This window comes from Meleagris gallopavo, chromosome 1 (assembly GCF_000146605.3).
Source record: "Meleagris gallopavo isolate NT-WF06-2002-E0010 breed Aviagen turkey brand Nicholas breeding stock chromosome 1, Turkey_5.1, whole genome shotgun sequence".
NCBI classification, from domain to species: Eukaryota; Metazoa; Chordata; class Aves; order Galliformes; family Phasianidae; genus Meleagris; species Meleagris gallopavo.
In genome coordinates, this window is record NC_015011.2 from 77856681 (window position 1) to 77871422 (window position 14742).

The 14742-nt window shown below is 46.6% G+C and overlaps 1 protein-coding gene across 1 annotated transcript in view; it reads left to right on the top strand.

Moving 5' to 3' along the window:
* Positions 1 to 14495, top strand: part of HGD (homogentisate 1,2-dioxygenase) — a 19608-nt gene extending 5113 nt beyond the window's left edge. Inside the window, exons 3-14 of the mRNA XM_003202689.4 lie at positions 306 to 394; positions 1228 to 1333; positions 3458 to 3517; positions 3690 to 3781; positions 4252 to 4286; positions 5142 to 5221; positions 5600 to 5699; positions 7903 to 8027; positions 8599 to 8703; positions 9794 to 9920; positions 12614 to 12795; positions 13381 to 14495. Of these exons, the coding sequence (XP_003202737.1) occupies positions 306 to 394; positions 1228 to 1333; positions 3458 to 3517; positions 3690 to 3781; positions 4252 to 4286; positions 5142 to 5221; positions 5600 to 5699; positions 7903 to 8027; positions 8599 to 8703; positions 9794 to 9920; positions 12614 to 12795; positions 13381 to 13512 (1233 nt within the window). The 3' untranslated portion in view covers positions 13513 to 14495. The remainder of the gene's footprint in view (positions 1 to 305; positions 395 to 1227; positions 1334 to 3457; positions 3518 to 3689; positions 3782 to 4251; positions 4287 to 5141; positions 5222 to 5599; positions 5700 to 7902; positions 8028 to 8598; positions 8704 to 9793; positions 9921 to 12613; positions 12796 to 13380) is intronic.
* The last annotated feature ends 247 nt before the right edge of the window (positions 14496 to 14742 follow it).

Consider the following 14742-nt stretch of genomic DNA (forward strand, 5'->3'; position numbering starts at 1 on the left):
AAAAAAAAAAAAAAAAGAAAGAGAGAGACAGAGAGAAATTGTAATTGTAATAATATACAGTCTGTAAGTGCTGGGAATAACACTCTGTGATGCTCTCACTGCATTCTGGTGCTAGCAGCTCCTGATGGCCGTGAGAGCTTCCAGGTGATGCTGCAGAGGAATGGATTTTAGGTTGGGCTGGTACATATTGGGCATCCAGCACCCTGAGAGTGGGGATATAGGGCTGCCTGGGCTGTTCACAGACTGAATGGGGTTGCGAGTGCCTCACATCCTTCACTGCTGGTTCCTCTTTCTCCCCGCTGCAGAACAACCCGCAGGTCTGCCCCTACGGCCTCTACGCGGAGCAGCTCTCGGGCTCAGCTTTCACCTGTCCCCGGGCCACCAACAGGAGGAGGTACGATGGTGGCATGTGTGGGGACAAATCAGGACCCATGCAGGTGCCCTTGGATGTCTTGGGACATGGGGGCAGGACACTGACATTAGCCCTGGATTGAGAAACCTTTGCTTTGGACAAACCAAGCGTCAGACTCATGTGTTTCTGAGGGGCTTCTGAGATGTCCATTCTTGGGCTGCCATTGCCCTCTATCAGAAGAGCTTGCCCTGCAAAGGGTGATGGGCTCCAGTGGTTCAGGATGACATGGTGAGCCCACCACTTTGCTGAACCTCAAAGGATGGTGGCATAAACTGTTCAACAGCCAACTGGGCAGCTGAATCACACTAGGCAGGGGGCTGGCAGCTCTTATAGTGATCAGGAGGAGACCTCCAGATAATACAGACAGTGATGGAGGCATGGGGGACTTTTTGTGGTGCTAGGAGACTTCATCTCCCATAAAACTTTGACTCCACAGCTGTATGTAGTTATACAGGATGCTACTTTCAGCAATCCACCCAAATTCAGGTGTTGGCTGTGATCTTCTAGCTCCTGAAGCTCCTCTGGTCTTTTAGTTAAGTACTACACTCATCCTTGTGCTGCCTGAACTTCAGTCTTTATGTAGCCTTTGTTCCCACCTGAGAAATAGCTGTATTTCAGCTACAGATACAATAAAATCCCTCTAGACTCCCCCTACCTCTCTGGAAGTCTCTGACTGTGAGACAACATTCAATATTTAATATACTACTTGCTCCAGTGGCCACCAACACAAATATTCCCCCTGCCCACTCGCGTTCATTTGTGCAGAAGACCTCACCTCTTCCCCAGCCTCATCCCATCCACGTTCCTCCCCACAGCTGGCTCTATCGGATCCTGCCCTCTGTCTGCCACAAGCCCTTTCAGCCTCTGCAGGAGGGCCATCTGACACACAACTGGGATGAGGTGGAGCCTGACCCCAACCAGGTAACCTCGCCCTCCAGCCAGGGAGGGGGACAGCCCTTGGTATGATGCGGGATTGCAGGATGCAGGCTGCTCCTTCATCCTCCCACATCAGAGGCTCACGCTGGGGCCTACACTGCCATCACCTCCCATCAGGAGGCTGCTGGCTGCCAGCCTGCTCCTCTGCAGCCCTCCTGGGAAATCAAACTCCATTCTGGAGAGGCACAGCATTTGTTTCCCTCTGTTACGGCCTTGCTATCATCTTTAATCATTATTTCTTTCCTGCCAGCCCCAGGACATTTAGCTCTGCTAATCTGCCTCTCTCCTCCTGCTGTGCTCCTCTTGACATAACCTTGTGCTCATTGATTTCTGCTCCTCCCTCTTCTGATGCATCATCGTTAGCCATCCTGCAGCCTCCCGGTGGCCTCCCCATTTGTCTAAATACTTCTCTGGTTCTGCTGGAACATGTTTTCCAGCCACTGACCGAGCAGAGGTGACAGGCTGCTGTTTAGGTTCCTGTAGTTTTCCTTCCCAAACACAGCTCAACTGCAGCTGTGCAGGCTCCCAGCCCATCCCCAGCTCCCCATGGCAGTCTGCGCTTCACCTAGTTCACACCACAGCTTTCCCCACTGTCATCCATCTAAAGGGATTGCCATGTGGAGCCATCTCATGCACAGCTCATTGAGGTCAATGGGAAAACAAAACAAAACAAAAAAACCCTTAGCCTTGAATGCTGCCTAAAGACAATGGCAAAGTTATAAAAAGCACAGTGTATACAAAACATAGATGGGGACAAAGAGGGTGAAAAAATAAGGCATGGCATCCATGCAAGGAATGCTGATGCAGAAGAAAGCTCTCCAGCATAAAAAGAAGCTGGCCAAAGGAAGCCACGATTTCTGGGCAGGGAGAAAATGAAACACCACTGATAGCTTCCCTGTTTTAAGCACCATGTAGAGGTCTGACTCGGCACCCCAGTTCTGCTGTACTTACAGTGGTAAAGTGTAAACTCAAAGGGACCCTCTGGGTAAAAAGCACATGGAACCAGTCAATGGCTTAGCAGCTTGCAAAAATTTGGGAGGAGAAGCACCATCCTCAATGATGATCTGTGGGCTGGATTGCAAGCTGATCTCTGCTCTCCTTCTCCAACTGTTTACTTACTTTTAGACCACTTTCATAACCTGAATTTTTTTCTCTTCTTTTTCCCACTCTATCCCTGCTGCCTTCTGTTTTCCTCTTGCTGTCTGTCCATCCATGTGTCCATGCTGTCAGTGGCTGCCCAATCCCAACCACTCTCCTGGATCACAGAATCACAGAATGGCCAGAGTTGGAAGGGACCTCAAGGATTGTGAATCTCCAACCCTCCTGCCACATGCAGGGCCACCAACCTCCCCATTTAATACTAGATCAGGTTTCCCAGGGCCCCATCCAATCTGGCCTTGAATACCTCCAGGGATGGGGCATCCACGACCTCTCTGGGCAGCCTGTTCCAGCACCTCACTACTCTCATAGTAAAGAAATGCTCAGCTCTGCATGCCCAGAGCTACTGACATTTCATCTGAGGCACAGCATATCTGTGCAGAAGACATTTCTGATGGCCAGAGCCAGCAGGATCTGGCCATCAGCTATTTCCATCCTGCAGATTTCAGGTGCTTGAGTGAATTTATACCAAAATCCCTCCTGCAATGGGTTCATAGCTGTGGCACCTGATTCTGAAGAGATACAGTGAGACCCTCATGATGCTCTTTAGTGGTAACAAGCACACTGGGGACTCTTCTGGCACCTTCTGCCTAGGGGTCCCACTAGGTCTTGGGAGGAAATTCCCTGTTCTCAGCAGTGTTGTTAGTAATAGAGTAACAGATAGCTTTCAAATAGGATTTAAAAAAAAACAACAACAAAAAAAAAACAACACCAACCTTGGCTCTCAGACAGGCCAGCCAATTACTTTACAAAATTATGATTCAAAGGGAAAGAGCTCCATAAATCAAAAGAAACCTGCAGACCAAATTAAGCAAGGCAAAGAGGAAACAGAAGCTTTCTCAGCAAGTAGAGGGCAATAGGGAGGGGGAGCAGACTGCTTCCTTTTGAATTGCCATTATTTACCTTATAACCACCGTGTTCCCTTTTTGCTTTCTGTTTGCTGCAACCTAGCTGAGATGGAAGCCCTTTGAAATACCGAAAGCCTCCCAGAACAAGCTGGACTTTGTGAGCGTAAGTTGGGGTGCCAGGGCTTAGGATTTCAAAGAAAAGCCAACTGCATACCTGGCTAAAGCAAAAAGTGGCAAGGCAGTTGGCTGATACACAGCAAAGGGATGGGATGAAGCAGGATGGGGCTGCACATCCTGACTGCCTGACACTCCCAAGGCCTGGGGTCTGCCCACAGGGACTGCACACTTTGTGTGGCGCTGGAGAGCCTCGAGGACGCAACGGCATCGCCATCCACATCTTTGTCTGCAACACCTCCATGCTTGACAGGTCAGAGACTGATTGTTGGAGGCTGGGCTGAATGAGGGAGATGGATGCAGGGATGCAGGCAAAGGAGATGTGATAGGCCCACAGGCTCTTGTCCCAGGGACCAAAGTTCCTCAGAGGTGAATACAGCCTCTGGAGAGCATCGCTACCCATTGCCAAAGGCTGTTTCATCCAAGGCCACAGAGACAGCACCAAAGTAGGAAAAGAACCTGCTACCAGGCTGTACACATCAAACCTGCACCTGCCCCTGTGTCACCTTCCCCAACCCACGTTTCGCATTTCTGTTGGTCTCCCAGGTCAAAATTCCCCTGTAATGGTCTTGGTCTGGTCCTGGGCACTCTGCTCTGGGTAACCCTGCTTGAGCAGAGGTTGGGCCAGGTAACCTCCAGAGGTCCAGCTCCAGCTGTTCTGTGATTCTGTAGGAGCATATGTACAAGTGAAGCCTTGACCTTCCTGTTCTCCTTTTCCTTTAGATGTCTTTATAATTCAGACGGTGACTTCCTGATCGGTGAGTCGATGCACTGGCTTCTCCTTTCTCATGCAGGACATATCTGGGTTGCCACCTGCCTGCTTATTTCCTCCTTCAGAGCCAGAGCCTGGCAGCCATCTGCAAAGACTTGAGGATGGATGATTTCACTCACATGCCATCCAGATGTGGTGGTTTGGCAATAGCTGGGCTGTCAGGCTTGTCCCATCACTACCAAGCAGCACAGAGGGAGCCAAAACTCATTGTTGCTTTTGAGCAGCAGCCTGGCTCTCAGAAATCCCTTCCCAGATCCCTAGCAGGAACACTGGAGGTTTTCTGGAAAACATAAGCTCTAGAATTTCTGAACAGCTTACAGCGAATTGCCTTCACTGCTTTAATCCAAGATGATTTGGCATGGTAGCTTAGCTCCCACACTCTGCCAGCCTGAAGAAAGAACACTGCCATGATGAGAGCTGACTCGGCACATAAAGAGTGTGCGTGCAGAAAAATACTCTGTACATCATCACAAGGCCAAGAGCCTGATATTTACCTGCATCTTTTTTAGCCAAGGGACAGAAATGCTTCCTGGTCACCAGTGGGAACATTTCTCTGATAAAATAGTATTCATGCCCACTCTCCTTTAGTAATTGAGGTAAAAGGGCGGGTTTTGTAAATCTGTCAGATTTCCATGTCAAAATGTGAGCAATTTGGTGCCAAAAAAGCCAAAGAAAGTACTGCAGACATTAGTGAAGTACTACTTATGCTCTCAGAAAGCAGGAAGAATAAGTTACTACCTAGCTAATGTAATTGTCCCCTTCTAAGGGGGCTGAGAGGAAGCCATCACATACAGTGACAGCCTGCTCCTTCATCTCTTCTACCTCCACTTTATTTTCACAGTGCCCCAGCAAGGAAAACTGCTCATCACAACTGAGTTTGGGAAGATGCTAGTGGAGCCCAATGAAATCTGTGTTATCCAGGTAAGGGCTGTGATTAGCTGGAGGGCCCGCTGTTGGAGCAAACAGCAAAAACCTGAGCTCTGTGTGGTTCATGCTGAGTTCTGTGGCTCTGGAGGGACCAGAGGAACCCAGCAGAAGCCAATTCCATTAGGTAGCAGAGCCCTAGATGGCACCCATTGCAGGTGGAGAATGCAGTGGCACCCAATTCAAAGAGCAGCGCCTCACATGTTGGGATGCGTGGCCACAGAAGGTCACACAGCTATGTGTAGGCCTGGGGCGATCTGAGGGCCTGCTAGAGGCAGCCAAAGCCACAGCGTGTCTGGCATGTCCTGCATTAAGTTGCTTTTGGTTTGTTAGCAAAGTACAGGGATGATCCTGATTTCTTCCTTTATTTTCCAGCAAGGAATGCGTTTTAGCGTGGAGGTGTTTGGAGAGACCAGAGGCTACATCCTGGAGGTGTACGGGGCACACTTTGAGCTACCTGACCTGGGACCCATTGGTAACCATCTGCTATCAGACCTACAGTGCATTCCAAAGGGAAAGAGTTAGGAATTGCTAAACTATCTCTTATCTCCCATGTAACCCATCCACCCATGCACGCATTCCTCCCTAAAGGCAGATTCCATCCTGGCACTGTTATTCCCCAGCAGAGCACTGGGGAACAGAGACAGTTCAGCCATCATGACTTTCCCCTGGGGCTGGAGGGACTGTTTCTCTCCCACTCATTTTTCCACCTTCCTTTTCCTCCTCTGGTCTGCAAGTCTGAGGCTGATGACTCTTTGATGGCTCCTTCTTACAGATATGGAGTAGTTGGAGAGAGGTCAGCTGGTAAAAGGAAAATTGAATTTCAGAGGCAGCAGATACACTTGAAGCCTTATTTTAGAGTTAATAACCCTAATCTTAATCCTAACCCTAACCCTAACCCTAACCCTCCCGCCTATGTAAACACTTTCGTCTCTATAGCCAGACTCAGCTTTCTAATGCACAGCCAGAGACTCACCACAATGGGAATGCCAGATGAAAAGCAGAGAACACAAAATGTCTGTGTGTGTGTACAAGCTAGTGTTTTGATTGTGCAAGCTGAGCACATTGCTGCTGTCTGCACAGGCACCGTGCCTCATTAAAGCTCATTAACGTTTGGTCACAAACCACAGTGTTGGGTGAAACTTTCCTTTCTGGTTAAGAATCTTTGAGGATTTGCTGAATTGCCTGTAGTTTGAAAAATAATGATCTGTGTTTATTTTTCATGCCATAATAAGTGTATAAAGGAAGGAGGGAAGAAGTGTCAGAAGGTTTTCTCTTGGAGAAGCAGGGATCAGCAACATGAGCAGCACAAGGCTCAGATCAGCCTTGCCTCCAGACTGGGCTGCTGGAGCAGAGCTGCTTTCAGGCAGCACAGGCCCAGGGCTCTCACATATCTCAGACCTCATCTGCCTCCTTTTTCCCCTTGGCTGAGCATGTTTTATGGCTCCCAGTGAGATCTAAAGTACTGCTTGTGCTTGAGCTAAGCCGAATAGGTATTCTAAACTGGTAACAAGCTTGGCACAGTGTGAAAGCACTGAAGGCCTATGAAAGCACCTCACAGCTTTCACAGTGAAGCTGGAGCTGTGGAGCCCACAGGTAGGAGCCTACCCAGCCTGCAGCCCTTGGCTGGGCCCCACTCCAGCATCTGTCCCATGCGACATGCTCTGCACAGCTTTTCCCACACTGAATCTATACTGATTTTTCATCAGCTTTTCTTTTAGCAAGTTGCGATTGCCTGCCTTCACTTTGCTTCTTATGCTATGTGCCTGCTCCACTTGATTATTGCTATTGTTACACCTGCCTGTTCGTGGGAAGTTTTCCCATTAGCTAGTTTTTCAGACACTGTTGGAGAGGAGGGCTTTTTGGTCTCCAGAAGGCAGGAATCTATTATAACATTTACTTTCTGCAGAAAAGAAAACGAGCGCCCTTGCCTGTAGACCTTTTCAGGAGATGGTAATTACGAGAGCTCCTCTTCTTACCACCTACCTGCCTTCTCCTCAGAGACCAAGATTCTTTGTATTTCATTCTTATTTTATTCTAACTTCACTTTTCACTTGAAAAATGGCAGCTGGAGAAAAGCACTGACTGTTAAACTTTAGCAGCAGGTAGTAATGTCTTGCATTTTTATCCAAGAAACTCAAAACACTTTGCAACAATAATGCTAATGAGAAGAATATTGCAGCACCCATATGGTGCTTTGCATTGTGAAAATGCATTCCTCACTCTAACCACCCCTCAGTATGCTCAAAGTCTACAAGTATCACTAGCCCTCGTTTTATTACTTTTTTGTTCAGAAAAGCATTATGCTCCCTCATGACACGTTTCTGCATTTCTAAGTGTCCAAGCAGCAGGATGTCCAGAAATAGAGAGCAATTCACCCTCCTTTTTTTTTTTTTTTGTCTTAATTCCCAATATCTACACATCTTTAATAAAGGTTGAAAGACTAATCCTGTTTAGGAAAGAATGGAGGGAGACTTGTCTTAGTCACATAAGGGAGCATGGACCTAAATGCTAGGATATATTTAAATTAGCTACTTATAGGAGCCAAAGAAGCACATGAATATTGGAGATTTCATGATGGATCCAGAAGAAGTGTGGTCAGTCCCAGTGCAGAAGGGCACCCACAGAGCCCTGTTAGCAGGTTGCCCAGCATGCTCTGACATTTCTTTCTTTTGCAGGAGCCAATGGCCTGGCAAACCCTCGTGACTTCTTGGTTCCAGTTGCATGGTATGAAGACCGGAAAATTCCAAGAGGCTACACAGTTATCAGCAAGTACCAGGGCAAGTTGTTCACAGCCCAGCAGGTAAGGAGGCCACAGGAAAACACTGGAGCAGCCACCAGTGCATAATGTGGTCTCTACAGCTTGTTAGCATGCATGTTGTCTCAGGACATTGAGCTGACTGAAATGGAATAGGACTGTACTCTCACCTTGGCTCCTTTATCTCCCCAGCTGAGGCTCCTCAATTTGCAAAAACAGTCCATGGAAACTTAATCCAAAGACTCAATGGTGGTCTTGGCCTCCTTATTCCTACATAGCCATGTTTCTCCCAGATAGGGAAATCCAATGCCAATTTTAAATTGCTGGAGAGCCAGCGCTGGAGTCCACCTTGTTCAAGCACTGCTTTGGCACTCAAATTTCTTCGGAGGTGGAGCCCTGGAGAGAGGGCTAAGGCTCTCCAGGTGGGAATGCTGAGGAAAACCATGTCCTTGCAGCATCAGGCTGTGCCTGAAGGGCCTTGTGTTCCAGGCTGTCAGTACATATCTCACCAGCACTAAACCCATTTTAACTTGAGAAGGGGCAGCATCCCGTGTGTGTGCAGAAAGGTGGAGAGTTGTGTGTGGTAACGTTCTCTCTGTACCTATTGCTTTGATAGGATTTCTCCCCCTTCAACGTTGTAGCCTGGCATGGGAACTACACACCATACAAATACCATCTGGAAAACTTTATGGTCATTAATTCTGTTGCCTTTGACCATGCGGTAAGTTCTGTAGCCAGGCAAGGCAGAGCAAGGCTTTGTGAATGCTGTACCATCAGAATTCATCCAGAGCTCCACGGTCCCAGTGACTGTTAAAAAATACGTTATGCTATAAGAAACTGTGAAATCTGCCACATTTGTTTTCCTGGGCCTCAAACAAGCCCTTGACCAAAAAAAAAAAAAAGACAGCCTCCATGGTGGTGCAATGACAGAACTGGAGCTTGATCAGCTTCCTAAACAGCCTAGCATAGAAAGCCTGTGCTCTGAAAGAGGGCTGAATACTGAAGCCAGTATGCAACATGCAACTCAGAGAAAAGATGTGTGCTTAAAATTCTTGTTTTGATTTTATTGCAATTGTACAGGCTCCTTCCCATGGTTCATCTGAGCTCTTGAAACACATTCCAAGAGCTGGCAGCTCTCATTGCAATAATTTCTAGATCTTATGGAAAATAACTAAAGCCAAAATCAATGTGAGCAGCTCTTCTAAAAAGGAAACCAGCCCAGTGGGAGAGGTGCCCACAGCCATACCATCTCTTGGCACTGCTTCGGCAAGTGGGTGTGCAAGGAGACGGAAGCACCGCTAGCGAGACAAGCAGCAGAAAGCATTGTTTAATTTCTGAAAAAACCTGCCAGGAGAAAAATAGGTTTGGGATCAAAGCCCAGAAAATCGCTCTATTGGAGTGGAAACTTCAAAAATCCTTGAAGCAAGTGACAATTTATCTGCACTCTGTTCTCCCTGTTAGTCAGCCACTGGTGCTGTGAGGCGAATACCCCTGATAGGATGTTGTGCTCCAAAAGCTGCCAAGAAAGAGGTGGTTGGAGCACTGGAGACTGCTCCTGGAGTCACAGTGCTGCATCCCAAATCCTAAGGATACCATGTTTGCTCCCTCTCTCTCAGCTTTCTCCTCTACACAAGGGGGAATTGTGACCCATTAGGGTGAGAAGGGAGGGAAAGCAAATTATTTTGAGATCCACAAATTGAAGAAAGTAGGGAAAGGCCAAGGTCTGTTATGCATATTCATATCCAGATTTATCGATGGGGTGACCTGAGTCATGCTCTGTTTGATGCTTTTTGCTTTGTTGTTTTTTTCAGGATCCATCTATCTTCACTGTCTTGACAGCCAAGTCGACCCGTCCTGGAGTGGCGATCGCTGACTTTGTCATATTCCCCCCACGATGGGGGGTTGCCAACAACACCTTCCGGCCACCTTACTACCACAGTATGTCTGATCTTTGTGGGTTTTGTTTGAGTGCAGAGGCGCAGAAAAACCTAGCCTACATTTATCTGAAAGCACACAGTGAAAAAGTCTCATTTGTTGCCCTTGGCACAGTTACACACAGCTTCTTGAAGTCAGTGAGTTCTCCTTGAAAAATGAATAAAACCAGAGATGATATTATTTGCAAAATCTCTGGAAAACTCAGAGGTGAGGGCTGGTTGTGCTTGCATAGGTGGTTGTGCCTGTACCCAAGGGACTCCTGCTGAGATGGGGTGCACACTTAAATTGCACTGCATGACTTGGACAGATACTATCCTGCCATCCAGCCATGAACTATAGAACAACTCATTAGGGTACAAAAGAATGGGAGAATGGAAAATATGACAACGCACATGGAGTAAAGCACTGTGAGAGCTGCCCATGAATTAGCAGGGTGAGCTCAGAGTTGCAGTGAAGGGTTGGGTTGGCTCTCCTGAGCCCCCCTTCACTCCTGCACAGTGGTGGAGGTACCACTGGCATTTACAAAAGCCAGAGGGAGGAACTGAGCTCCTTCTCAGACTGAGAACTGGCTGTATTTGGGGGATTTTGTCATCACCCCTAGGGGTAGTTTCTTTCTGGTAGTCCCTGCCACATGTTGCATTGAATGGATGTTAGAAACCTGGCTCCCCACACTGGGTTACCCTACCAGAGTCCACACATATAGCCACCACAGGTATTTGTTTGACCACAATGCCTTGGCCATAGGCTTAGCACTGAATCCACGGTGACCATGGTGCATCTACTCTAGCCCAGGCATAGAGGACTAAATCTTGAATGGGTACAGTTGGCATCACAACAGCTAGTTCTCAGAACACTGTGCTTACTAGTTCTCTCAGAAATTTGTGCTGTGATGAGAACTTTGTGTCACTGCAGAGACATAGCAGGACAAGAAACTGGGGGATAGGAAAAACACTAATTCAGTAAATCTTCTCTTCCGAACATTTTTCAAGAGGTCTTGAAGAGAGTTCAAGAGTTCTTTTCCCAGAAATCCCCTTCGGCCTCTTCTTCTCGTGTGCATTAATACGTCTGTTCAAAGAAGCGTTCAGAGAATTTTGGTGCACTCAGAGTTACAGTTTTCTTGGTGCCTTAACTTTGCCCCACGCAGGAATATAGGCATGGTATTCCAAAAATTTGCCACCTTAGCAGACATCCCTGGACACCACAACTATTTCAATACAAAGATGGCTGTGGAACTTGTAAGTACAATTTCTCTCGATCACTTTCTACATGCCTGGAGGCTGTGAATTACTCCTAAAGTCTTTGGGCCAGAGGTAGAAATATATCTGATACCTCTTTTATACCAGGAATATATATTGCATCTGTGTCTGAGAGAGTGTTTGTATGATTCTTATCTTGGTAGGACAAAATATCTAATAGCCACTGAGGTTTTTTACTTCGCAACATTGTCTTTGGAGAGGATAGTGCTATTTTACAGATAGGGAGCAGAAGCACACCAAAGTTGTTGGAAGTCCGATGGGAAACCTGCAATTGAACAAGAAATTGCTCAACACATAAGTCCCTGCCTGGCTTCCTACTCACCAGCCCATTCTCCCCAAGTGATATGATGAGTTATGTAGAAGGCACATTGGTAATGAAGCTCTCACAGCCTGTACTGCTCCCTGATTGCTCCAAGCACAGCACTTAAGTGAGTTCAATGAAAAGCCTGTACAATTGACTCTTACAGGAGATGCCGACAACATGGGATGAAAATAAATGACTGTTTGCATACATTTTTAGGCCAACTGTGCTCTGAGCTAAATTAGTATTGTTGTTAAATATTTCAGGCCTCAGGTTGTACTTAACAAAGACAGAACAAGTGGTTAAAAAGGGCTATATATAGCAGAGCTGCAGAAGCATGTCCTGGTTTTGCAGCAAACTGACCACTCAGCAGAAAGCTGCCATATTGTTTAGTCACATCAGATCTACTAAAGCTGGAAGGCTGCAATGGCAGTTGTTAACATACTTTCTTCAGAGAGAGTATAACTAATAAGTACTGCATTATTGGCTTTGGACATCTGTAGCTAAGTTAGGGTACATCACTCCATTAGTTTCAGAGGGTCTGCGTAAGGTATTCTTCCTCAGGCAAAGACAGAATTTGTCTCCTTGTCTTTGTGCACATGGTGGCTCTTGAGAACTAAGTAGATCCTGTGTACATCAAAAGCATAAGGTACTGAAGTCACTGACTGGACTGGAGTGGCAAAAGGACATAGAACAAAACAGTTTTGTGCTTCCAGCCTAGGCTGTTTCACCAGGTGGTTGTGCCTTTGTACCTGCAACACAGGAATGATTACACTGAACTACCTTTCCAGTGCTTTCAGATCTCTAATATCTAATATCTCTAATTTTGGTCTGTAGATACCAAGTTACCCATACAGTCTATATGCAGCTTCAGTACTTATGCAGCTCAATGTAGCAGGAAAAACACAGGTCTACCCACATCAATGCACCTTCATATTAGGGAGTTTTCTGTTTCTGACTCCAGATAACTGAAAGTGTGATAAAATCTTTACCACTTTGCGAGCACTGCCTGTAGGATCCCTGATGTCTTCTCTTGTGCAGCCATGCTTATTAACCTCCACTCCCCATACTGCCCAATTTGTGGGTTTCAAGCTCTTGGCTGCTTTTGTGTCACAAACTCTTCTCTATGCTTTCTTTAGGGAATTGCATGAGTGAGTTCATGGGGCTCATCAAAGGCCATTATGAAGCAAAGGAGGAGGGCTTCCAGCCTGGAGGGGCCAGCTTGCACAGCATGATGACTCCACATGGGCCGGACGCTGACTGTTTTGAGAAGGCGAGCAAAGCCAAGTTGGAGCCTGAGAGAGTTGCAGAAGGGACTATGGTAAGGAGCCTGGAAGGTTTTGTACCCAGCACAGCATTTTGCTGCTGAGACACTCACAAAGCCTAGCTTCTTACAAGCAAGGTGGAAAAGTTCTTGGACCAAATTGCTGTAGCATTCACACTTCTGGCTGATCGGATATGAGATGTGGCAGCTTTGATCTTCTGACCACATAAGTTGTTGCCTGAGCAGGAAGCTGGGAATTTTCATGCTGATTAACTTAATTTTTGTCTTAGTCTATGGACAAAGAAGTCAAACCCATAACTGTCTTCCTTTCTTACTCCCTAAAATAAATTAAATCATCACCAACAGGCTCAGAGCTAGAGCTCGTTGAGCAACCTGGCTTTCAGGATATGCAGAGTCCAAAGTCACTCCTGGGACCTGGCTAAGACCAGCACTATAGCATCAGCTCTGAAGAGATGTGCCTATCCCTGCTGGGAGTTGTTTTCTTCCCCTGGGCTGATCAGGTCAGATGAAGAATTTGGCAGAGCTGGACATGTGTACAGCTCCTGTTTGTGCTAGAGTAGACCCCCCTTGCCTGGATTCAGACTCTCCCTTGTCCTAACCTACCTTTCCTATTCCCACCAGGCCTTCATGTTTGAATCTTCCCTCAGTATGGCTGTTACTGAGTGGGGCCTCAAGACCTCCAACTGCCTAGATAAAAACTACTACAAGTGCTGGGAACCTCTGAAAAGCCACTTCAACCCTAACTGCAAGTAAAGAGATGGATTTGTCACTTGCAGTGTATGAACGAAAACAGGGAAACCCAGCACACCTATATGTGGCAGCACAGCCAGCTCAGACAACAAGAGTGCAGAATGGCATTTTCAGCAGCCACCAAGTCAACAAAATGACCATGCCTATGTAATTCGGGAAATGAAATTAAAACCACTATTTTTAGCTTTCAAGTACCCAATTAAAGCTATCCTGGTGCCACTCTGGAGCTGAAATACTTGAGTGCCTCTCATCATATGCAGTTGGTATGAATGCTATACTTGCTGTAGATGCAAGGTGACAGCCACCATTCCAAGGGCTCCTGACTATATGGTGTGATGTGCCTTTCACAGGGAGAAGCTGAAGATCAGTGAGGTATTTCATGCCACCTGCAAGGGAAGACTTTTCCAAACAGAGCTGAAAGCTCTATCAGATGTAAGCCTCCTACCAGAACAGGGCATTTCAGCCTGCTGGGCTGTGGATGGTTGCCAGGAAGAGCCCTTATGGTCAGAAAAGCATTCTGCAGATTAGAAAAGGTCAAAGAATCCAAAGCGCTTCACTGTTAATTAAGGGAAAGCTTCCTTTTCAATCTTATTTTAGCTGTCCATCAACATTGACTTCTTTGTCAACAATTGATGAGGTCTCTTTTATGAAGAACCTCAAAAACCACAGGAATACTCTAGCCTCACGCCTCGGTGGTGACTTTGAGCCACTCTCCTGTTCCACAGGGTGCGGGCAGAAAAGGAAACCCCAAACAGTTATTCTAGGAATGAGATGCACAACCAACCTTCAGGTCTCTGCTTTAGCACATGCACTCTTTGTTGTGATATCAAAACAGCATTTCAAAATGTCAAATTTAGTCAGACAGGTAGTGCTAAATGTTGCTGCCAAGCACTTTGCCTCTCAGATCCTGAACTAATTTGCTTAAAATCATGCTCATTTCATTTTCTGAGGGAACTGATTTCTCCTACTGAGCCCATGAAAACTAAGAAGATTGTGTACGTTTCAGACTAGGATGCGAAATTGTTACTAAGTTTGGTACCAGGAGGATCTGTGCTTCCTACTTCTCCAAAGGAGCAATCTTCCATTTCCCAAAAGAGAAGGAAACGCAGAGCTGGAACAGTTACGTACATCAGACTTGGATCTACACCAGATCCTTCAGGGAAAAAAAAAACATCAGCTTGGAACAAAGCACTACGTTATATAATCTACAGGGATATGTTTACTTTAAAATAG